This window comes from Mobula hypostoma, chromosome 10 (assembly GCF_963921235.1).
Source record: "Mobula hypostoma chromosome 10, sMobHyp1.1, whole genome shotgun sequence".
NCBI classification, from domain to species: Eukaryota; Metazoa; Chordata; class Chondrichthyes; order Myliobatiformes; family Myliobatidae; genus Mobula; species Mobula hypostoma.
The window spans coordinates 117,406,382-117,429,478 of record NC_086106.1 but is presented as its reverse complement, the minus strand read 5'-3'; the positions used below and the strand labels follow the sequence as shown (position 1 = coordinate 117,429,478).

Below are 23,097 nucleotides of genomic sequence, written 5' to 3'. Positions count from 1 at the left end.
TCTAACTCCCTCTTAAATATAACCAATGAACTGGCCTCAACTGTTTCCTGTGGCAGAGAATTCCACAGATTCACCACTCTCTGTGTGAAGAAGTTTTTCCTAATCTCGGTCCTAAAAGGCTTCCCCTCTATCCTCAAACGGCGGCCCCTCGTTCTGGACTTCCCCAACATCGGGAAGAATCTTCCTGCATCTAGCCTGTCCAATCCCTTTAGGATCTTATACATTTCAATCAGATCCCACCTCAATCTTCTAAATTCCAACGAGTACAAGCCCAGTTCATCCAGTCTTTCTTCATATGAAAGTCCTGCCATCCCAGGAATCAATCTGGTGAACCTTCTTTGTACTCCTTCTATGGCAAAGATGTCTTTCCTCAGATTAGGGGACCAAAACTGCACACAATACTCCAGGTGTGGTCTCACCAAGGCCTTGTACAACTGCAGTAGTACCTCCCTGCTCCTGTACTCGAATCCTCTCACTATAAATGCCAGCATACCATTTGCCTTTTTCACCGCCTGCTGTACCTGCATGCCCACTTTCAATGACTGGTGTATAATGACACCCAGGTCTCATTGCACCTCCCCTTTTCCTAATCGGCCACCATTCAGATAATAATCTGTTTTCCTATTTTTGCCACCAAAGTGGATAACTTCACATTTATCCACATTAAATTGTATCTGCCATGAATTTGCCCACTCACCCAACCTATCCAAGTCACCCTGCATCCTCTTAGCATCCTCCTCACTGCTAACACTGCCACCCAGCTTCGTGTCATCCGCAAACTTGGAGATGCTGCATTTAATTCCCTCATCCAAGTCATTAATATATATTGTAAACAACTGGGGTCCCAGCACTGAGCCTTGCGGTACCCCACTAGTCACCGCCTGCCATTCTGAAAAGGTCCCGTTTATTCCCACTCTTTGCTTCCTGTCTGCTAACCAATTCTCCACCCACACCAATGCCTTACCCCCAATACCGTGTGCTTTAAGTTTGCACACTACTCTCCTGTGTGGGATGTGGAAGCTCTAGAGAGGGTGCAGAGGAGATTTACCGGGATGCGACCCGGATTGGAGAAAATAACCTAGGAGGATAGGTAGAGCAAGCCAGGGCTTTTCTTTTTGGAATGAAGGAGGATGAGAGGTGACTTGATAGAGGTGTACAAGATGATAAGGGACGTAGATCAAGTGGACAGCCAGAGACCGTTTTCTCCGGGAAAGAAAGGGCTAGTAGGGAGAGTGATACAAGCATGGAACGCAGTGGTGGTGGAGGCAAAATCATCAGGGACCAAACTGGGCTTGTTTTTGGACGGCAGTGAGCCCCCGGTTCCTCATCTTTGTACTAAATTCCTGTGGTTACCTTCTTTTAAAATAGCAATATATTTGTGCTCTGAATGAATGTGATTTCCATCAATTTTACTCACAAATATATTTTTCTTTTGCAGAGCACCATAATTTAAAGATAACTTTTGTAATGCAAGTGGCAAAATATATCCTGCCAATGAAAAAGAAGTAAGTGGCTCATGATTAATGCATCAGACTAATGGCTTATGGATTTATTTGTCTGTCACTTAGGGAATTAGCACACACTACTGTGCACATATACAGTATATAGCTAGGACGTCTAAGACAGTTGCACAGTACTATAGTAATTTTATGTATTGCACTGTACTGCTGCCACAAAAAAAACGAGTTTCCTGACACATCTGAGTGATTATAGATCTTATTCTGATATGGGTATCCATCGTGGACTGAGAGTGGGAAGGGGGCAGGAAACATAGAAACATAGAAAATAGGTGCAGGAGTAGGCCATTCGGCCCTTTGAGCCTGCACCGCCATTCAGTACGATCATGGCTGATCATCCAACTCAGAACCCTGTACCTGCCTTCTCTCCATACCCGCGATCCCTTTAGCCACAAGGGCCATATCTAACTCCCTCTTAAATATAGCCAATGAACTGGCCTCAACTGGTTCCTGTGGCAGAGAATTCCACAGATTCACCACTCTCTGTGTGAAGAAGTTTTTCCTCATCTCAGTCCTAAAAGGCTTCCCCTTTATCCTCAAACTGTGACCCCTCGTTCTGGACTTCCCCAACATCAGGAACAATCTTCCTACATCTAGCCTGTCCAATCCCTTTAGAATTTTATACGTTTCAATAAGATCCCCCCTCAATCTTCTAAATTCCAGAGAGTATAAGCCTAGTCGATCCAGTCTTTCATCATATGAAAGTCCTGCCATCCCAGGAATCAATCTGGTGAACCTTCTTTGTACTCCCTCTATGACAAGAATGTCTTTCCTCAGATTAGGGGACCAAAACTGCACACAATACTCCAGGTGTGGTCTCACCAAGGCCTTGTACAACTGCAGTAGTACCTCCCTGCTCCTGTACTCGAATCCTCTTGCTATGAATGCCAGCATACCATTCGCCTATTTCATCGCCTGCTGTACCTGCATGCCCACTTTCAATGACACCCAGGTCTCGTTGCACCTCCCCTTTTCCTAATCGGCCACCATTCAGATAATAATCTGTTTTCCTGTTCTTGCCACCAAAGTGGATAACCTCACATTTATCCACATTAAATTGCATCTGCCATGAATTTGCCCAGGAAGAGGGGAATCATGGTTGGGAAAAGGGGAGGGAGCAGGAAGCACCTGAGAGACGTTCTGTAATGACCAATAAACCAATTGTGCGGAGTCACTGACCTTGCCTGGTCTCCCAGGGCTGCGTGTTCTGCACCCGTGCCACCCCCTGCCCCAGCACTCCTTCTCTGCCACCTGTCCCACAACCCACCCTCACCATTCCCAGCATCGTTTGCTCCCACCAGATTCACAGACTTGCTCTCCGCTCCACGTTGACAAATACAGTACTGTGCAGCAGTCTTAGGTACCCTAGTTATAAATATATGTTTCCTGTGACTTTAGCTCATCAGAATCATGTTTGTTATCACTGACTTGTCTGTCATGGTTCTGTTGTTTTGTGGCAGCAGTGCAGTATAAAGACACGGTAGCATAGCAGTTAGTGCGACACTATTACAGCTCAGGGCGGTTTGGAGTTTGGAGTTCGATTCTGACGCCATCTGTTAAGGAGTTTGTACGTTCTCCCCGTGAACCGTGTGGGTTTCCTCCAAGCGCTTGGGTTTCATCCATATACTGGTTAGTTGGTTAATTGGTCGTTATGGCACTAGATAGGTGGGTTGCTGGGTGATGCACCTTGTTGGGGCCAGAAAGGCCAGTTCCATGCTGCATCTCTAAATAAATAAATAGAAATCGTGCAACAGAAAGGAACAACGTGGTGGTGTTCATGGACAATTCAGAAGTCCATTGTCGTGGGGGAAAAGGCTATTCCTAAATTGTTAACTGTGTGTCTTCAGGCTCCTGTACGTCCTCCGTGGTGGTAGTACAGGTGTGCGCCGCTTAACGTCCATTCAGGCAACGTCCTATCACGTATACGTCCGTAGGCCCAATCGGAGAATGTGACGTAGCGGACGTAACCCATCTCGTGTATCGCGTGTCTCTTGAGAGTAGTAGCGTTATCTCTCTGTTTAATTTTCTTTCGAAAATATTACCCTAAAGCGCATCATGGCTTCCAAACGCAGCAAGACCACTCCTAGCGATTTGGCAACGAAACAGAAGGTTATTAAAACAATACGAAGATGGAAAACCAGTGAATGCTATTGCTCGGGATTTAGGCATGTCGCACTCAACAATCACAACGATCATGAAAAACAAAGAAAAAATTCTCGAAGCTATTAAAGGATTGGCTTCACTGAAAACTACAAGGCTCATGAAGATGCGAGAGGGACCTATATCGGATATGGAGAAATTGCTAATGACATGGATTTAGTCAAGACCGGTACACTACAGTACTCCATATAGGTTTGCTAAGTATATAGTGTTCACACAACATTCAAATCACATAACGTCCAATTTCACAGAACGTACCGTGGACGTTAAGCGACGCATACCTGTAATGAGGACACCGGATGTCCTGGACGGTGAGGGTCCTTCGTGATGGTGCCACCGTCTTGAGTCACTGCCTCTTGAAGATGTCCTCGGTGGAGGGGAGGGTTTTGCCTGTGATGGAGCTGGCGGAGCTACAACCGTCTGCAGCCTGTAGTGATCCTGTGCACATCCACACCAAGCTGCGGAGCAGCCAGTCAGAACGCTCTCCACCATACGTCTGTAGAAATTTGAAAGGGTTTTTGGGTAACATACCAAATCGCCTCAAACTACGGACAAATTAGAGCTGTCAGTGTGCCTTCTTCGTGATCGCGTCAGCGCGCTGGGCCCAGGATCAATCCCCGAGATGTTGATGCCCGGGAACTTGAAGCTGCTCACAAACAAGAGAAGGTCTGCAGATGCTGGAAATCCAAGTCAACACACACAAGATGCTGAAGGAACTCAGCAGGCCAGGCGGCATTTATGGCAAAGAGTAAACAGTCAACATTTCGGGCCGGGACCCTTCAGCAGGATCTGAAGCTGCTTATCCTTTCCACTGCTGGTCTCTTAACGCTCTCCCGACTTCCACCAGCGGAAGTCCACACCCACTTCCTTGGTTACTCCTGATTCCTGCTCACAGCATGTGATAGCCTTAACATGAAAACAGGCATAAACACCACAAAATACTGGAAACACTCAGTATGTCAGCTAGCATCTGTAATCGTGCAGAAGTAACATTTCAATTCTGAATAGAATCTTCAAACTGAAACATTATCTGTATTTCTCTTTCTAGTTCAAATTGAAGTTCATTGTCATCTGACTATACATATAAACAACGAAACAACACAATGTTCCTCCAGACCATGGTGCACCCACAGAACATATATCACACACAAAACGAAATGTCATCACAATTAAGTTAATAAAATTGCTGATTGCGTCACCTCTGATCTGGGCCAACATTTACGTGCTGGGCAGCACCTAATTAATAAGCTTGTTTATTTCGGCTTTTTTCTTAAAGATGTGCTGGGTGCGTTCCCACTACCGCTGCACCACTGCATTCTTCATGGCATTGTATCGGTCCATGGTCCGGAAGTTTGGGACCAGTACACTAGACTAAGTGAGACAACACAAGGCTACACTAGACTATGTAAAACAACATAAAAACTGCACTAGACTACAGACCTGCACAGGACTACATTAAGTGCACAAAACAATGCAGGGCAGTACAATAAATAATAAACAAGACAATAGGCACTGTAGAGGACAAATTACAACATCATAATAAATGATGTAGATGTCAGTTTAGACTCTGAGTATTAAGGAGGCTGGTGGCCTGGGGGAAGAAATTGTTGTACAATCTGGTCGTGAGAGCCCGAATGCTTTGGTGCCTTTTGCCAGATGGCAGGAGGGAGAAGAATTTGTGTGAGGGGTGCCTGGGGTCCTTCACAATACTGTTAGCTTTGCCGGTGCAGCGTGTGGTGTAAATGTCTGTAATAGCGGGAAGAGAGACCCCGATGATCTTCTCAGCTGACCTCACTATCCGCTGCAGGGTCTTGCGATCCGAGACGGTGCAATTCCCGAACCAGGCCATGATGCAGCTGCTCAGGATGCTCTCAATACAACCTCTGTAGAATGTGGTGAGGATGGGGGGGGGGGCGTGGGCGATGGACTTCTCTCAGCCTTCACAGAAAGTAGAGACGCTGCTGGGCTTTCTTTGCTATGGAGCTGGTGTTGAGGGACCTGTTGAGATTCTCTGCCAGGTGAACGCCAAGAAATTTGGTGCTCTTAACGATCTCTACGGAGGAGCCGTCAATGTGGTCGCTCCGTGTCCTCCTGAAGTCAACAACCATCTCTTTTGTTTTGTTCACATTCAGGGACAGGTTGTTGGCTCTGCACCAGTCCGTTAGTCACTGCACCTCCTCTCTGTATGCTGACTCATCGTTCTTGCTGATGAGACCCACCACGGTCGTGTCATCGACGAACTTGATGATGTGGTTCGAGCTGTGTGTTGCAGCACGGTCGTGGGTCAGCAGAGTGAACAGCAGTGGACTGAGCACACAGCCCGGGGCGGGGGGCCTATGCTCAGTGTGATGGTGTTGGAGATGCTGCTCCCGATTCGGACTGACTGAGGTCTCCCAGTCAGGAAGTCTAAGATCCAGTTGCAGAGGGAGGTGTTCAGGCCCAGCTGTTTCAGCTTTCCAGTCAGGTGCTGAGGAATGATTGTGTTGACTGCTGAACTGAAGCCTATGAACAGCATTCGAACATATGTGTCTTTTTTGTCCAGGTGGGTGAGGGCCAGATGGGGGGTGATGGTGATGGCATCATCTGTTGAGCGGTTCTTCTCCAATTGTATGGGACTTTCCAGATTGAGCATGGAGTTACAAAGTGTTGTACGAAACTCGCAAACCATCACTGTTTTGCTGTGAAGTGCTGGCCAACATGTTTTGAATTTTTTTTGCTCCTGCAAGATTTTACGAAGTGACTGAAAATTAGAGTATGGGAATTTGTTCCAGCTAACACTATACTACAGTCACAAAATGCTGGTGAACGCAGCATCTATAGGAAGAATTACAGTCGACGTCTCGACTCAAAACGTCGACTGTACTTCTTCCTATAGATGCTGCCTGGCCTTCTGCGTTCCACCAGCATTTTGTGTGTGTTGCTTGAATTTCCAGCATCTGCAGATTTTCTCGTGTTTGCACTGTATTACAGTAGTGAATGGTAATAGAATGTGGGCCAGGCCCAGAAATAGCATAATTTTTTCAGTGCAGATTTCTCATGATATGCCAAATACAGAGGTGTCACATTGCATTTCAACAACTATAACACGCTTTGAGCAAAGTCTAAGGGAACGCAGGGTTAGCAGGAGATGAGATGATGCATGATCATTGCAATCATTTATGAGGCACTGAGGATCAATTGCTTATAATAAATAATTAATTTCCAAAATTAAGTCTACAATTCCTCAGCTGCCCCCCACCACTGCCTCTTCACCTTTATCGCCTTAATAGAAAGCCCCACTGCCCACTTTGGGAACCACTGGATTAGGGTAGGAGGGGAAAGGTCTAGAAGGGTCCTGAGGGGTAACTTCTTCACTCAGAGGGTGGTCCGTACATGGAATGAGCAGCCCCAGGAAGTGGTTGAGGCAGGTACAATAACAGTGTTTAAAGGATATTTGATTAGAGCAAGGGTTCCCAACCTGGGGCCCATGGCCTCTTGGTTAATGGCAGGGGTCCGTGGCATAAAAATGGCTGGGAACCCCTGGTCTTGAGGGATATAGGCCAGATGGGACTTGGTTTGTAAGCACCATGGTTAGCATGGTTGAGTCGGGTCTGTCTCTATGCTCTATGACTCCCTGACAGTGCAAATACCATTGCAGGAACTGAATAGAAAAATTGAGTGATTCAAGGTCATTACTTGGGACATATATTGGGACAAGTGTTACTTCCCTTCTTAGCACCTTTGTGGATGTGGTCAAAGCTTTGCTGCTTACTGCATGGGTTGCTTCATTTGCTGAGGAGCTGGAAACAGACTGAACATTGTGCAAGCAACTCTTCTGGCCTCCTGATGGAAGGAAGGACATTGAAGAAGCAGCTGATGGTGAAGATCGCTGCACCAGCTACTCCTGTAGTGATGTCTTAGTGCTGAGATAAGACCATAAGACGTAGAAGCAGAATTAGGCCATTCAGCCAATCGAGTCAACCACACCATTTATTTTCTCTCTCAATACCATCCTCCTGTCTTCTCCATGTAACCTTTGACTCTCTTGCTAATCAAGAACCTATCAACCTCCGCTTTAAATATACCCAAAATCTTGGCTTCCATAGTCATCCATGGCAATGAATTGGACGTTCTGGCTGAAGAAATTCTCCTCATCTCTGTCCTTACATAGTGAGGCTATGCCCTCTGATCCTAGACTCCCCCACTGTTAGAAACATCTTCTCAATACTCACTCGATCTAGGCCTTTCAATATTCGATAAGTTTCAATGAGATCCCCCACCACCCACCCCACATTCTTCTAAACTCAAGTACAAGCTGAGAGCCATCAAATGCTCCTCACACCGGTATATTAACCCTTTCATTCCTGGGATCATTCTCATGAACCTGCTTTGGACCTTCTCCAACGTCAGCACATCCTTTCATAGATAAGGGACCCAAAACTGCTCACAACACTCCAAATGCTGTCTGGGGCCTTATAAAGCCACAACATTTCATCCTTACTTTGAAATTCTAGTCCTCTTGGAATGAATGCTAACATTGCATTTGCCTTCCTTACTTAACCTGCAAGTTGACCTTTAGGGAGTCCTGCTCTAGGACACCAAGTCCCTTTGCACCTCCGATTTCTGAATTTGCTCTCTCATTTAGAAAATAGTCTATACTTTTATTCCTTCTACCAAACTGCATGACCATACACTTAGCCAGACTGTATTCCATCTGCCTCTCCATTGCCCATTTCACTAATCTGTTGAAGTTCTTCGTCAAACTCCCTGCGTCAACACCGCCTGCCCCTCAACCTTCCTTTGTATCATCCACAAACTTTGACTGAAAATAACCTGTCCCAATCCACACTTGCCAGATCATCTCTAATACCTGTACCACCAAAATTGGCCTTTCTCCAATTTGGAATCTCAACCCAAGGACCAGATCTGTCCTCTTCCATAATAACCTTGAAACTGATGGTGTTATGATCACTAGATGCAAAGTGTTTCCCGACATAGACTTGTGTCACCTGCCCTGTCTCGTTCCTTAATAGCAGATCAAGTCTCAGACACTCTCTCTCTGGGACTCCTATGTACTGATTAAGGGAACTTTCCAGAACAAATTTGACAAAAACTCTCATCCAGATATTTTACAGTATGGGAGCCCCAGTCAATATGTGGAAAGTTAAAATTACCTACCATCTTCTGTTTCTTGCAACAGTCTGCAATCTCTTTACGAATCCTCTAGATCCCAGTGGATGTTGGGTGGTCAATAATATAATCATATTAATGTGGTCATACCTTTCTTATTCCTCAGTTCTATCCGTAAAGCCTCACTAACCAAGCTCTCCAGTTTGTCCTAACCGAGCACTGCATATATACACGCAAACACGAGGAAATCTGCAGATGCTGGAATTTCAAGCAACACACATAAAAATTGCTGGTGAACGCAGCAGGCCAGACAGCATCTATAGGAAGAGGTACAGTCGACGTTTCAGGCCGAGACCCTTCGTCAGGACTAACTTAGTTTGTCCTGACGAAGGGTCTGACTGCTTATATACAAATAAGTTTATTTGGCCTCATAGTGGTAATACTATGTATATACACGTTCAGTGTTATACAAAGTATAATTCTGCATAGCTCTGGACGATTCTTTGTTCTGCAGTATTTTCTCATTGGTTAACTCTTATCTACAAATTTGAATGGAATTTTCCTTAGTCTGTAGTTTTTTTTAATCTATTCAATATACATAATTGATTTACTTGGTTTTTTTATTTTATTTATTACTATTTTTTTATTTTTTTCTCACTAGATTATGCATTGCACTGAACTGCTGCTGCTAAGTTAACAAATTTCATGTCACAAGCCGGTGATAATAAGCCTGATTCTGGTTCTTATATAAAGAGCCACAATTTTAAAAAAAGGGCATGGTAGCATTGTGGTTAGCACAACACTTTACAGTACCGGCAACAAGGGTTCAATTCCCACTGCTGTCTGTTAAGAAGTTTGTACGTTTTCCCTTTGACGGCGTGGGTTTTCTCCGAATTCTCTAGTTTCCCGACACAGTCCAAAGGTGAATTGGTGATTGTAAATTGTCGCATGATTAGGCGAGGGAATAGGGGGTTGCTGGGCATTGAGGCTTGAAGCAGTGGAAGGGTAAATCTACGTTTTATCTCAATAAGTAAGTGTTTGTTTGTGTGTCATCCAGACAGATCATTCTGCACATCAGTATGTCAAGGTAGCACATAAGGAAAGCAAAACAGACAGCAGAATATAATTTGATGGGTCCAGAGACAGTGCAGTACATCGCAAAGACAATACAATGCTTTGGCCATGAAAATGGCCAGGATTGAACGATCAGGAGTTCATCTTTAATATATGAGATGTCTGTTCAAGAGTCTTATCACAGCAGGATAGAAGCTGTCCCTGAGCCTCGTTGCTCAAGTCCTTAAGCATTTGTATTTTCTGTCCAACGGGAAGTGGGGAGAAGAGAGAATGACCAGGGTAAGAGGGGTCCTTGACTATGTTGACTGCTTTCTCAAGGCAGCGGTCAATGGAGGCGAGACACATGATAACAGGTTCAGGGACAGTTATTACCCTACAACCATCAGTCTGCCAATCCCCGTGGATAACTTCGCTCACCTCAACTCTGAACTGATTCCACAACCTACAGACTCACTTTTGAGGTCTCTACTGCTCATGTTTTCATCTGTCTATCTATCTACCGGTCTATTGTTTGCACAATTTGTCTTCATTTCAACACTGGTTGTTTATCAGTCTTTGCTGATGTATAGTTTTTTAAATAAATTCTATTGTATTTCTTTATTTTCCTGTAAATGCCTGCAAGAAAACGAATCTCAAGGTAGTATATGGTGACATATATGTACTTTGATGATAAATTTATTTCAACATTGAGACCAGGAGACATTGACAACTCTGCAATTTCTTGCAATCTAGCCATACGAAGCTGTGTTACATCCAGATAATTTGCTTTTTATGGCACATCTGTAAAAATTAGTGAGTGTCATATCCTTAACAATACTCAGATGGCTGACCACAGCACACTTCAAACATGTTGCTATTGAGTTTTCTGAGTGTGTAATGTTTGACTACTTGGGTTGTTTTTTTTTCCAATAGGTCTCTAAAGAAATACCTTGACAACTTCTTCAGTATAGAGCAGGTAACTTGGTACATAGATCACCTGAGAGAGGGATTGTGGCCAGATGGAAAACCTGCATGTCCACCTCCAAAAAGATCTGATGAAGAAAAAGCCTCTGCAAAAGAAAAGGCTAAAGAAACACTGCTGAGCAAAATTCCAGGTAAAATTCAGTTATCCAGGCATCTGTTTTAATCTTCCACCACCCAGATTCCATCCCTTCCAATTCTTTGCCTGCTCAAGGGAGCAGGCCCGAACTTGTTCCAAGTCTGCCAGTCTTCCTGCTGAACCAAAGCCTATCACTCTCTCATGGTTAGAGTAATTCCCAGGACTTGCTCCAAAGAAGAGAGGAATTTCCCAGCTCAGCTTTGCCTTCTCTAGAGAATCAGAAAGATGTTTAGAACAACCAGCTGCTTCATCCTCTAAGTAATGCTAGAAATCCAAAATAAAAATAGGAAACATTGGCACTGCCTCCAGAGATTGAGCAGCACATATGGAGAGAGAAACTTAACACTTCAGGTCTCCGATTTTTCATTCTGAAGGGCTTCTACAGATACATAATTTTTATTTATTTGTTTGTTTATTGAAATGCAACACGGACTAGCCCTTTCCAGCCCTTCGAGCCGCGCTGCCCCACAATCCCACGATTTAACTGTTGCCTAATCACGGGACAATCTACAATGACCAATGAACCTTCCAGCCGGTACATTTTTGGGCTGTGGAAGGAGACCAGAATTTAAAGAACAAAAGGACAGCAAGGGACAAAATTGATCAGCGTGGAGCAGAAAGAGATGGGAGAGATCTTAAATGGATATTTTGCATCTGCATTTTACTCGGGGACAGACACAGTCTACAGTGGGGTCATGGACCATGTACGGATTGTGGAACAGGAGGTTCTTGCTGTCTAGATGGCTGAGGAGCTTGTTTCTATGCTCTGTTTATATTACAAATGGGGATTTTTGACAACGTAAGCTGCAGGGATAGGAGAAAGGGGGAAGAAAACAAAGGAGAACATCTCCGGTGGAAACTGGGGTAGATTGAAGGACTCAAGTGGTATAACAATCATTATACCAATAAATCTTTTAAATCCAGAACTTTATATGAAATTATACAAAATTATCAGGGGTATAAATAGCATATACAAAATTATGAGGAGTGTAGATAGGGTAAATCCAAGCAGGCTTTTTCCACTGAGGTTGGGTGAGACTAGAACTAGAGGTCATAGGTCAAGGATGAAAGGTGAAATATTTAGGGGACCCCAAGGGGAATTTCTTCACTCAGAGGGTGGTGAGAGGAAACCGGAGCACCCAGTAGAAACCCACAAAATCCTTACAGACAGCAGTGGGAATTGAATGTGAGTCGCTGGTGCAGTCACAGTATTAACCTAACCATCACACTACTGTGCTGCCCAACGTTAATTTGCACTAACATTAAAACACAGACATTGAAGTCTCACTCATCCTGTCAATTTATAACAAGTATTGCTGTTTACTGTGGCCTTGGTCTCTGTGCTCACCACAGGTTGTGTATATGTGTCATTTTAATTTGATTGCAAGTTTTGAGTGTGCAAATTTACAGAACTGTAACACTGCAGATGTGGATGACACAAAATTAGGACGTGTTGTTGACACGGAAGAAAGTTGCCATGGATCACAGGGGGCTCTTGATCAGTTAGGGAAGTGGGCCAAGAAATGGTAAATGGATTTCAATATAGAAAAGTGTGAGATATTGGAAAGCCAAAGCTAACTAGAACCTATACTATGAATGGTAGGACAGCAGGGAGTGAAATGGAACCTGCCGGGTAAGTGTAGAGCTCATTGAAAGCAGTGTCGCAGGTAGACAGGGTGATGAAAAACCATGTAGGCCTTCATCAGTCAGAGCTCGAAGTATAGGAGTTGGGGCATTATGGTGCAGTTGTATGATTCACACTTGGAGTACTGTGTACAGTATTGGTCCCTGTACAGGAAATGGGGTTAAGCTGGAATGAGAGGAGAAAATACTCTATTTACAAGGGTGTTGCCAGGACTAGAGGGGCTGAATTACAGGAGAGGTTGACCAAGCTGGGTTTTTATTTCTTGGAACGTAGGAGAATGGCCGGGGGCGGGGGGGTAACAAGGTTCCCTCTCATTATATTTACAGCTGCGCAGACCAACCATTGCTCTGAGCAGGAAATTTGCACACGGCTTGAAAACTGCACGTCACTTTAAATGTGATTTTTTTGCAATATGCATACTATGAATATTTAGAATGAAAACTGAAAAGTCACATAATTTACATTTTATTTACTAATAGAAGGGTGTAATGAAATACAATACAGCAAAAAATCTTCGACATTTCGTAAACTTTTTCTTGCCTGTCTTTGTTCCAGCTGCGCAGCAAGAAAGGCTACGTGCGTGGGAGCATTTCAGTTACTGTGCCTCTTAGGGGGAACAGTGGATGGTGACCTTATAGAAGTGTATAAAATAATGAGTGGTAAAGATGAGGTGGGTGGCAACAGTCCAAAACTAAGGGGCATAGGTTTAGGGCAAGAGGGGAAAGTTTTAAAAGGGGGTTGAGGGGCAATAATTTCACGCGGAGACTGGTGAGTATATGGAACAAGCTGCTGAAGGAAGTGGTTGAGACAGGTACGATGGTATTATTTAACGATAGGTAAATGGAGGGAAAGGCTTAGGGATATGGTCCAATCACAGGAAACTGGGACTGGTTGGGTGGGCACTATGATTGGGCATAGACTCATTAGGCCAAAGACTTGTATCTGTGCTGTATGACTCTTATGAAGTTGCTGGAAACCTGAAGTAAAAACAGAAAATTCTAGAAATACTCGGCAAGTTTGACTGCATCTGTGGAGACAGAAATAGAATTATTCACCATTACATCATAGAGTTGGTGATCTTCACTCTGTTTTATTTCAGTATTTTTCTGCAAGTTTTTTCCTGGAAATGAAATTGTCAGCAACCTATTTAATATATTTCAAGATATGGAAGCCAATAAGAGATTAGTATATGTAAGTACCACAAAATACTTTCCACTTTCTGTTACTATATGCAGTTGACAGCTTAGAACTGCTGTTTGCAAGATTGTCAAATGTGTCATGACAACAACCTTTCCCTCAATGTCAGCAAAACAAAAGAGCTGCTCACTGACCAGGAAGCGGGGGGACAGTGCACATGCTCCTGTCTTCATCACTAGTGTTGAGGCTGAGAAGGTTAAAAGTTTCAAGTTCCTGGAGTGACTATCACCAGTATCTTGTCCTGGCCCAACTATATTGATACCACAGCCGAGAAGGATCACCAACACCTCAGGCAGCTAATGAAATCTGGCATGTCCTGTCAACCCTTCTCACTATAGAAAGCATCTCACCTGGATACGTAACGGCTTGGTACGGCAGCTACTCTGCATGCGGCTGCAAAAAAACTGCAGTGAGTTGTGGACGTGCTCAGCAGATCACCAAACCAACTTACCCTCCATGGATTCTGTCTATACTTCACCACGCTTCTAAGTCTGCCAGCATAGTCAAACCTTCCACCTACCCCGGACATTCTCCCCCTCCCATGGGGAAGAAGATACAGAAGCGGGAGGAGAAGATGGCAGTGCGCCGCGCGTGCACAGCTCTCCGGTGAAAAATGATGTCGTATCTGTTAAATAGGGGCCGTGGGCAATTCTGATTTGATGGAGAATGGACGTGAAAGCACAGAGGAACATCTGGAGAAATTTCTGAAACGCCCGTTGGCTGCTGTCGTTACTGCGTGGTCAGGAATCTTTCGGAGGATAGGCCTCAAAATCCCCGGCCTTGCCTGCTTTTGGCGACCGAGAAAGAGGTCGAATCACTCGGACAGAGATGGCGCTCAGTACTCGGTGTCGGAGAGCTGATCAGAGCTCGAAGTTTTCGGACGACTCAGAGTCGGACTGTGGTTGGCATGGCAGGGAGAGTTTCTCTTCCTTCTCCCATCTGCGTGAGATGTGGGACATTTGGAAAACTTTGAACTTTACTGTGCTCATGGACTTCTTCATCAAGTTATGGTGTTGTGCACTGTTGTAACTATATGTTATAATTATATGGTTTTGTCAGTTTTTTCAGTCTTGGTTTGTCCTGTTTTTGTGATATCACACCGGAGGAAATAATGTATCATTCCTTAATGCATGCATTACTAAATGACAATAAAAAGGGACTACGTGTCTTCATAGCCTAAGCCTGAAAGAACGTACCACTAGACTCAAGAGCAGCTTCTAAGCTGCTGTTGTAAGACTATTAAATAGTTCCATAGTATGACAACTTGGACTCTTGATCTCACGATCTACCTCACTATTTCACCTTGCTGTTTGCCTGCACTGCACTTTCTCTGTAGTTCATACACTTTATTCTGCATTCTGCTATTAGAACATAGAAAACCTACAGCACAATACAGGCCCTTCAACCCTCAAAGCTGTGCCGAACATGTCCTTACCTTAGAAATTGCCTAGGGTTATCCATAGCCCTCTATTTTTCTAAGCTCCATGTACCTATCCAGGAGTCTCTTAAAAGACCCTATCGTATCCGCCTCCGTCACCGTTGCTGGCAGCCCATTCCACGCTCTCACCACTCTCTGAGTAAAAAAACTTACCCCTGGTATCTCCTCTGTACCTACTTCCAAGCACCTTAAAACTGTGACCTCTCGTGCTAGCCACTCCAGCCCTGGGAAAAAGCCTATGACTATCCACACGATCAATGCCTCTCATCGTCTTGTTTTACCACGTTCTACTTCAATACACTGTGTAATAATTTGATCTGTATGGAGAGAATACAGGACAGGTTTTTCACTGTGCCTTTGTACATGTGACAGTAACAAACCAATTCCAATTCCGTTGGTTCAGAGCTCAGTCTAGGTACTTCAGCACAATGGGGAGCTTGTCTAGGAGATGTTTATCTGTCCTTCGGATGAAATGTTAAACCAAGATCATGTCAGAGGAAAAATATAATTCTTCCCATGTTCTGGCCTTTGTTTCACCTTCAACCATCATCACTAATATTCATTGCACCTTGCTATCATTGCGTTCAAAACGGCTGTCACATTTTCTATATGACTATATCTCACACTCTCTCATTGACCACAAGATACTCTAGAGTTTACAGAGAAAGGTGCGAGAAACAAAAAAATATCCAGTGAGCGGCGGTTCTGTGGGCAACAGCGCCGTGTTAATGAGAGAGGTGAGAGGAGAATGGCCAGACTGGTTCAAACTGACAGGAAGTCGACAGTAACTCAAATAAACACAAGTTACAACAGTAACACAAACAAAACAGGAGAAAATCTGCAGATGCTGGAAATCCAAGTAACACACACAAAATACTGGAGGAACTTAGCAGGCCAGGTGGCATCTACAGAAAAAGGTAGTCAACGTTTCAGGCCGGACGGGCTGAGGAGTAGGTTTAAAAGGTGGGGGGAGGGGAGAGAGAAACGCAAGGTGGTAGGTGAAACCGGGGGGGGGGGGGTGGAATGAAGATGTGATCCCAGAAAAGGATACATGGCTGTGGTAGCGGGTCTGGGTAAGCACGTGGAGGCGGAGAGCAGCAGGGATCACAGAGGGGGAGTTTCACCGAACGCCCGTCAAAGGGAAGATTTAAACTTCTTCAGTGTAGGCATCCCTGGAAAAGACACAAAATGCTGGAGGAACTCAGCAGGTCAAGCAGTATCTATGGAAATGAACAGTCAATGTTTTGGGCCAAAACTCTCCTTCATGACAACAGTGGTGTGCAGAAGAGCATCTCTGAATGCATATCACATCAAACCTTGAAGTGGATGGGCTACAGCAGCAGAAGACCATGAACATACACTCAGTGGCCAGTTCACTAGGTACAAGAGGTATCTAATAAAGTGACAACTGAGTATATTTGGAGAGTGTTAGGTTTGTATTCATTTCATTGATTTCTGGGATAAATAGATTGTTCTGTGAGGAGAAATTAACATTGGACAGTACTCAGTGGAACATTGAAGAATGCAAAGGGGGACATTCAAGGTTTTGAAAGGGATTGTCAAGATAGATCCTAGCCGGAAATTCTGAAATTAAGCAACATGGTCTCAGGATACCAGATCGGCTACCTAGCAATGGGATAAGGAGAATTTTCATTGCGAAGGCTTGTAAATCTTCACAACTCAGTACATCAGAGTTTGGATGCTCAGTTGTTGTGATGTTCAAGCCACAGACTGATAGATTTTAAAAAAACTATATAGATCAGGTTGGCACAGTATCTGCCATAGTCCTACTGAATAATGCAATATGCTGGAACAATGGAATCTACTGAATAAGTTAAGCGTGTTCTGTTTCATTTTCATGTGAGTTTTCTCTCACAAATACAAATGATGACCTCTGATGAAAAGTATAAGAATCGTGTCACATTTTTTTTGCTCAATTGTGAGTTGTATTAAGCTGTGGGTACTGGCTTCCAAGTTGTGCTTTTTCCTTTCTGTGTTCATTGAAGCATCACACTAACATTTAAAACATAGAGCATAGAACATAGACTTCAGGAAGGGTAAGACGAAGGAACACATACCAATCCTCACAGAGGGATCAGAAGTGGAGAGAGTGAGCAGTTTCAAGTTCCTGGGTGTCAAGATCTCTGAGGATCCAACCTGGTCCCAACATATCGATGTAGTTATAAAGAAGGCAAGACAGCGGTTATAGTTTATTAGGAGTTTGAAGAGATTTGGCATGTCAACAAATACTCTCAAAAATTTCTAAAGTTGTACCATGGAGAGCATTCTGTCAGGCTGCATCACTGTCTGGTATGGAGGGGCTACTGCACAGGACCGAAAGAAGCTGTAGAAGGCTGTAAATCTAGTTGGCTCCATCTTGGGCACTAGCCTACAAAGTACCCAGGACATCTTTAGGGAGCGGTGTCTCAGAAAGGAAAGTCCATTATTAAAGACTTACAGTACCCAGGGGATGCCCTTTTCTCACTGTTACCATCAGGTAGGAGGTACAGAAGCCTGAAGGCACACACTCAGTGATTCAGGAACAGCTTCTTCCCCTCTGCCATCCGATTCCTAAATGGACATTGAAACTTTGGACACTACCTCACTTTTTTTTTAAATATACAGTATTTCTGCTTTTGCACATTTTTTAACTCTACTCAATATATGCAATTAATTTACTTGTTTATTGATTATTACTATGTTTTATTTATTTTTTTCTCTCTCTCTGCTGGATTATGTATTGCATTGAACTGCTGCTGCTAAGTTAATACATTTCACCTCACATGCCGGTGATAATAAACCTGATTCTGATTCTGATATAACAGTACAGCACAGGAACAAGTCTGTCAGCCCACAATGTTGTGCTGAGCCAATTAAATCATTAATCAAATGACCAACCTAGCCAATCCCCTCTGGCTGTACAATATCTATATCCTTCGTTTTTCCTCACACTCATGGGTCTATTGAAACGTCCTTTAAATGTTTCTAATGCTTCTGCCTCCAACACCACCCAGGCAACACATTCCAGGCACCCATCATGCTCTCTATAAAAAAACTTGCTCCTCAAATCTCCTTTGAAATTACCCCATCCCCCCCTTAAATGCATGCCCTCTGGTATTAGACATTTCAACTCTGGGAAAATGATACTGTCTGTCCACTCTATCTATGCCTCTCATAATCTTATAAACCTCTATCAGATCTCCCCTCAGCCTTCGTCTCTCCAGGGAACACAAACTAAGTTTGTCCAACCTCTTGTTAATATACATGCCCTCTAATCCAGGCAGCATTCTGGTAAATCTCTTGTGCACTCTCTAAAAAGCCTCGTATAATGGGATGACCAGAATTGCATGCAACACTCCAGATGCAACTTAATTAGAGTTTTATAAAGAAGCAACATAACTTCCTGACTTTTGAACTGATTATTTTTATCATTAATAATCAGCTTCTAAGTTTTTATTGAACAAAATGACAGGTTTAAACGTGTTACTAGGCAACCCCACTCAAAATGCTTTAGTTAGGATTTAATTTGAATTCAAGAGTCAGAAAGTTATGTTGCAGCTTTATAATCTTCTGGTTAGGTTGCATCTGGAATATTGCATAGGATGTGTAGGCTTTGGATAGGGTGCAGAAGAGGTTTACCAGGATGCTGGCTGCATTAGAGAGTATGTGCAATAACGAGAGGTTGAACAAACCTTCCTTGTCTTCTCTGGAATGACGGAGGCCAAGGGGAGACCTGAAAAAAGTTTATAAGATTATCAGAAGCACAGAGAGAGTAGACAGTTGGCATCTTTATCGCAGGGTCAAAAGGTCTGTTACAAGTGGATATGCATTTAAAAGGAGAAGGGGCAAGTTCAAAAGAGATGTGCGAGGCAAATCCTTTATATTATATAGAGTATTGGGTGACTGGAATGTGCTGCCAGGGATGATATTAAAGGCAAATACAAAAGAGGCATTTAAGAGGCTCATAAATATACCAACATACCCTCTATTTATTTTTACAGCTGCACGGACCAAGCATTGCTCTGAGCAAGAAATTTTTACATGGCCTGAAAACTGCATGACACTTTAATTTTTTTTTTGTAATATGCACATCAAACAAACACAAACCACAACTCACAACACAAATAAGTGATGTCAAGCAGTTAAAACAACTGACAGGAACAGTGGCAAAAGTAAAATGTTTTGACTAGATGGCGTCAGCGTACAGCGGGCCAGTGGTTTATAAACAATGAGCTACCGACTTCCATTCTGTGTTTATTGTTACACCTTGTTATAATGTTGTAACTTGAAACACTGACAACGTAAATACGGTGAATCTCTAAAATGTTTCAAAGTAAAGGTTGTGGTACATTTATTATTTAGAAAATTTATGGATTATTTAGTTACAGGGTACTTCACAATTATATTAACATAGATTTCAAAATTAACATTATATATAAGAAAATTCCAGCAGTGTGCCAGTGAAGGCTATGTTCGCAGGTGCACTTCAGTCCTTGTGTGTCTGCGTACCTCTGCAGCTTGGAAGGAACAGTGAAAGGCACATGTGCAGAGAATGGAGAAATGTAGAGGTTGTCCAGGCAGAAAGGATTAGTTTAGTTAGGCATTTAATTATCAGTTTAATTAGTTTGGCACAACATTGCAGGCCATGGAACCTGTCCCTCCCTGTGCTGTGTTTCGCTCCGTGTTCTAACAGTAAAGGATGAATCAGTAGGTCTGTCGTTATGAACCTGCATTGTTCTGTAAAGTTGTAAATTCATCACATTTTTATCTGTTTCTCCTGCATTTAAACAGACAATCCTGGTGTTTCTGCTCTTCGAACTCATTCCTGAGATAAAGGAATCATGGAAAGGAGATCCAGAGCTTTGCTTGGAAGACCTCAGTGTGGACATGTTGAATGATCGACCATTATGAGAAATGCCTGGAACCCACGACGAGTTAGAAAAATAGAATGCGGAAAGATACTTTGCCACCTGCGGTGTTTCCTCCACCATCACTAGATCTTCTGGTGGAAACGCAAATATTTACAGTTCTAGCAAAGCATCCCTTCTGTGACATTGTGACATTGCGAATTATCTGTAGTTATAGGGACATTACATTTCGGTATTGTTTGTTACAATCTACACCGCATTGGTTGACAGTGAGGCATAGGAACAGAATGAGGCCACTCAGCCCACTGAGTCTGCTCTGCCTATCCATCATGATAGATTTTTAAAATTCCTCTCAAATTCCATTATCTTGCCTTTGCCCCGTGACTTTTGATGCCCTTACTAATCAAGAGCCTATTAACCTCTGCTTTAAATATACCCAATGACTTGGCCTCCATGAGTGCCTTAAAGTTAGCATTTGCACATAGAATTGCACAGTTAACACAAACCTTTAACCAAGGCCAGAGTATTCATCTCTGTCGTGTACATATAGAAACAGCCTGCCTTTGATTCCTGCTCTGTGCGGAATTCTTCTAAGGATCAAAAATTATCCCACTCTGGAGACTCTTATGATTGGGGGCACGGATGTTCAGCTCTGGTGACTCAGGTTCAATCTTGGCCTCAGATAGTGTCTGTGTGGAGCTCGCACATTCTACCTAATGAAGGGTCTCAGCCTGAAACACCGACTGTTCCTCCCCATAGATGCTGCCTGCCCTGCTGCGTTCCTCCATCATTTTGAGTATGTGTTGCTCAGGATTTCCAGCCTCTGCAGAACCCCTGGAGTTTACATTCTTCCTGTGACTGCACAGGTTCCTGAGTGTTCTGGTTCCCTCCCACATCCCCAGGACATGTAGGCTGGCATTGGTCACCGTAAATTGCCCCCTGTGCGTGGCAATACCTTTGGCGAATTGGTGAGAATATGGGAAGAGGGAAGTGGAATTAGTGCAATGGGTGGAGAGGTGGATTTATTTGCCGTATTCACTTCCATGTGAAACACGCTGGTTTCCTTGGCTGCGTACGTCTAGGGAAGACGATCTCCGGCCCCGCCAGACCCGTGAGATTGAGGTGTGCGCGATCCCACCCCAAACCCCGTTTGGTGGATGCCGTGTCATTCGCTACCCTCTTACAAATTAATGCCACAAACTTACAGACAGTACACGGCATATGATTAAAGGAATTACATTTATGAATCTTAACTAAAGGGTTAGTAAAGAATAACAAAAAGAAAAGGGCCCATTCTAATTAAACAGTCAAATGTGCTCATCTTGATGTTCTCCGTCACTCACGCGCTGGGTCCTCGCTCTGTGTGAAAGCACACGCCACCTTCCGAACGTCACTCACAATCCATCGCGAACGAATGGGTCTCCCACCGGATCGTACGCTACGGCCGGTTCTCCCCAGCGTCTTCTCTCTTCATCTCCTCTCGAACAACAGCCCAAGACCAACCCTATTGTCCCTCACCAAGAAAACCTCCCACCAATTGGATGGCACACAGTCCACTTCAACGATAACCCAAACAGGCTGAAAGCAGAACAGACTGGTTACAGAGCTGTTAATTGAAATACCGACAGTTTAACGGTGAAGATGTGAACCAGGGCATTACACATGTATTAGATATCCGCTGCTACATGTTGGTGTGACGTGCAACAAAAGAGAATGACATTCAACAATTATATAAAAAAAGAATTATGTAAAGATAAAGTTAGAGGTTAAAGTGTAGATAGAGAATAAAATGTGCATTTATTTACAATGTAAATAACTTTTATAAGAAGTAGTTTAAAGTGTTTATAGATGGGGTTAATAGATAGAGGGGGTGTGGGAGGGAATAGCTAGAATGGTTGATCAGGTTAATTGCCTGAAGGAAGAAACTTTTAAGATGGCATTAATTTTTTAATGTTTTAATAGCCCTATAGTGCTCTCCAGAAGGACTGTTTGGAAAAGGCGGTTTACTGGGTCGGTAGTGTTCGCAGTTAGCCTGCAGTAGTGAAGAAACTGATTCCACTCTGTGACATTTTATATCTAGAACTGAGGTATGGTATCAGATCTTTTATTTATTAGGACTTGTACAATTGTAAATGCCTCTTCCTTTGTCCACACAGTGACCAGGTTTCCAACATGGTGTCTGTTTTTGGAGAGAATGCAGACAAAGGGGAAGCAACTATAAAATGTGTAGTCATGTGTAATGGCGACAAGGGAAAGTCAGAGGCCTACAGGAAGGGTTAGGTGAGAATCGATTGAATGGTTTGTGTTGGGGAAATGGTGGTCAAATACTAGCCACATTTTCATGACCTGTTGAGCTGGATGGAGCTGAAAGAAGTTAAGTGGCTGTCGGATTTCTGTCCAATGGAAGTGAGTAGACTGTAGTAAAGACCATGGACAACCGAGGATAAAGATAAACAGGAGGAAGAAGGTGTAAGACCACATGGAGAGGCAGGACAGGAGAACAGGCTGAAGACGTCACTGTATTCAAGTAGCTCCAGCTGTTATGTAGAGAATTATGTTCTTAATAAACTCCTGATCTTTTATACACACTAGTTGTACTCATTTTGTCTAAGAAACAAATTCCAATCTTACTGAGAGATTGTGCTAGGGAACTTTAATGATAGACTCTTGGCCTCACAATCTACCTCGACATGATCTTGCACTTCAGCGTTTAACTGCACTGCACTTTTTCAGTAGCTTTTGCATTTTATTCTGCAATGTTACTGTTTTTACCTCATTCTAGCTCAAAGCACTGTGTAATGATCTGATCTGCATGACGAGCGTGCAAGACAAGCTTTTCATTTGGAACACGTGACAAGAGTAAACCAATACTATATATGTAATTTAGTCACCAAGAACTCAAGTTGGAAACTTGCAAGAGGTTTCTTTACTTAACGAGTGGTAAGAAACTGGAACTCTTGTCCCATGAGCAGAACATGGATTCAAAATTA

At 43.5% G+C, this 23,097-nt stretch overlaps 1 protein-coding gene and 1 long non-coding RNA gene across 5 annotated transcripts in view; one reads left to right on the top strand and one right to left on the bottom strand.

The window, feature by feature from the left end:
- The window catches only part of LOC134353142 (uncharacterized), a 51,394-nt gene extending 46,793 nt beyond the window's left edge, over positions 1-4,601 (bottom strand). Inside the window, exon 1 of the long non-coding RNA XR_010019551.1 lies at positions 3,959-4,601. This is a non-coding gene — a long non-coding RNA (uncharacterized LOC134353142). The remainder of the gene's footprint in view (positions 1-3,958) is intronic.
- Positions 1-23,097, top strand: part of si:rp71-46j2.7 (sorting nexin-25) — a 110,698-nt gene that overhangs the window by 73,191 nt on the left and 14,410 nt on the right. For 3 of the 4 annotated variants that reach the window (XM_063061097.1, XM_063061095.1, XM_063061098.1), the window contains 4 exons: positions 1,439-1,505; positions 10,773-10,954; positions 13,704-13,795; positions 20,031-22,675. In XM_063061097.1, the coding sequence (XP_062917167.1) occupies positions 1,439-1,505; positions 10,773-10,954; positions 13,704-13,795; positions 20,031-20,150 (461 nt within the window). In that variant the 3' untranslated portion in view covers positions 20,151-22,675. Of the gene's footprint in view, positions 1-1,438; positions 1,506-10,772; positions 10,955-13,703; positions 13,796-20,030; positions 22,676-23,097 lie in introns of those variants that run through there. The other variant, XR_010019550.1, reaches the window with a different exon arrangement.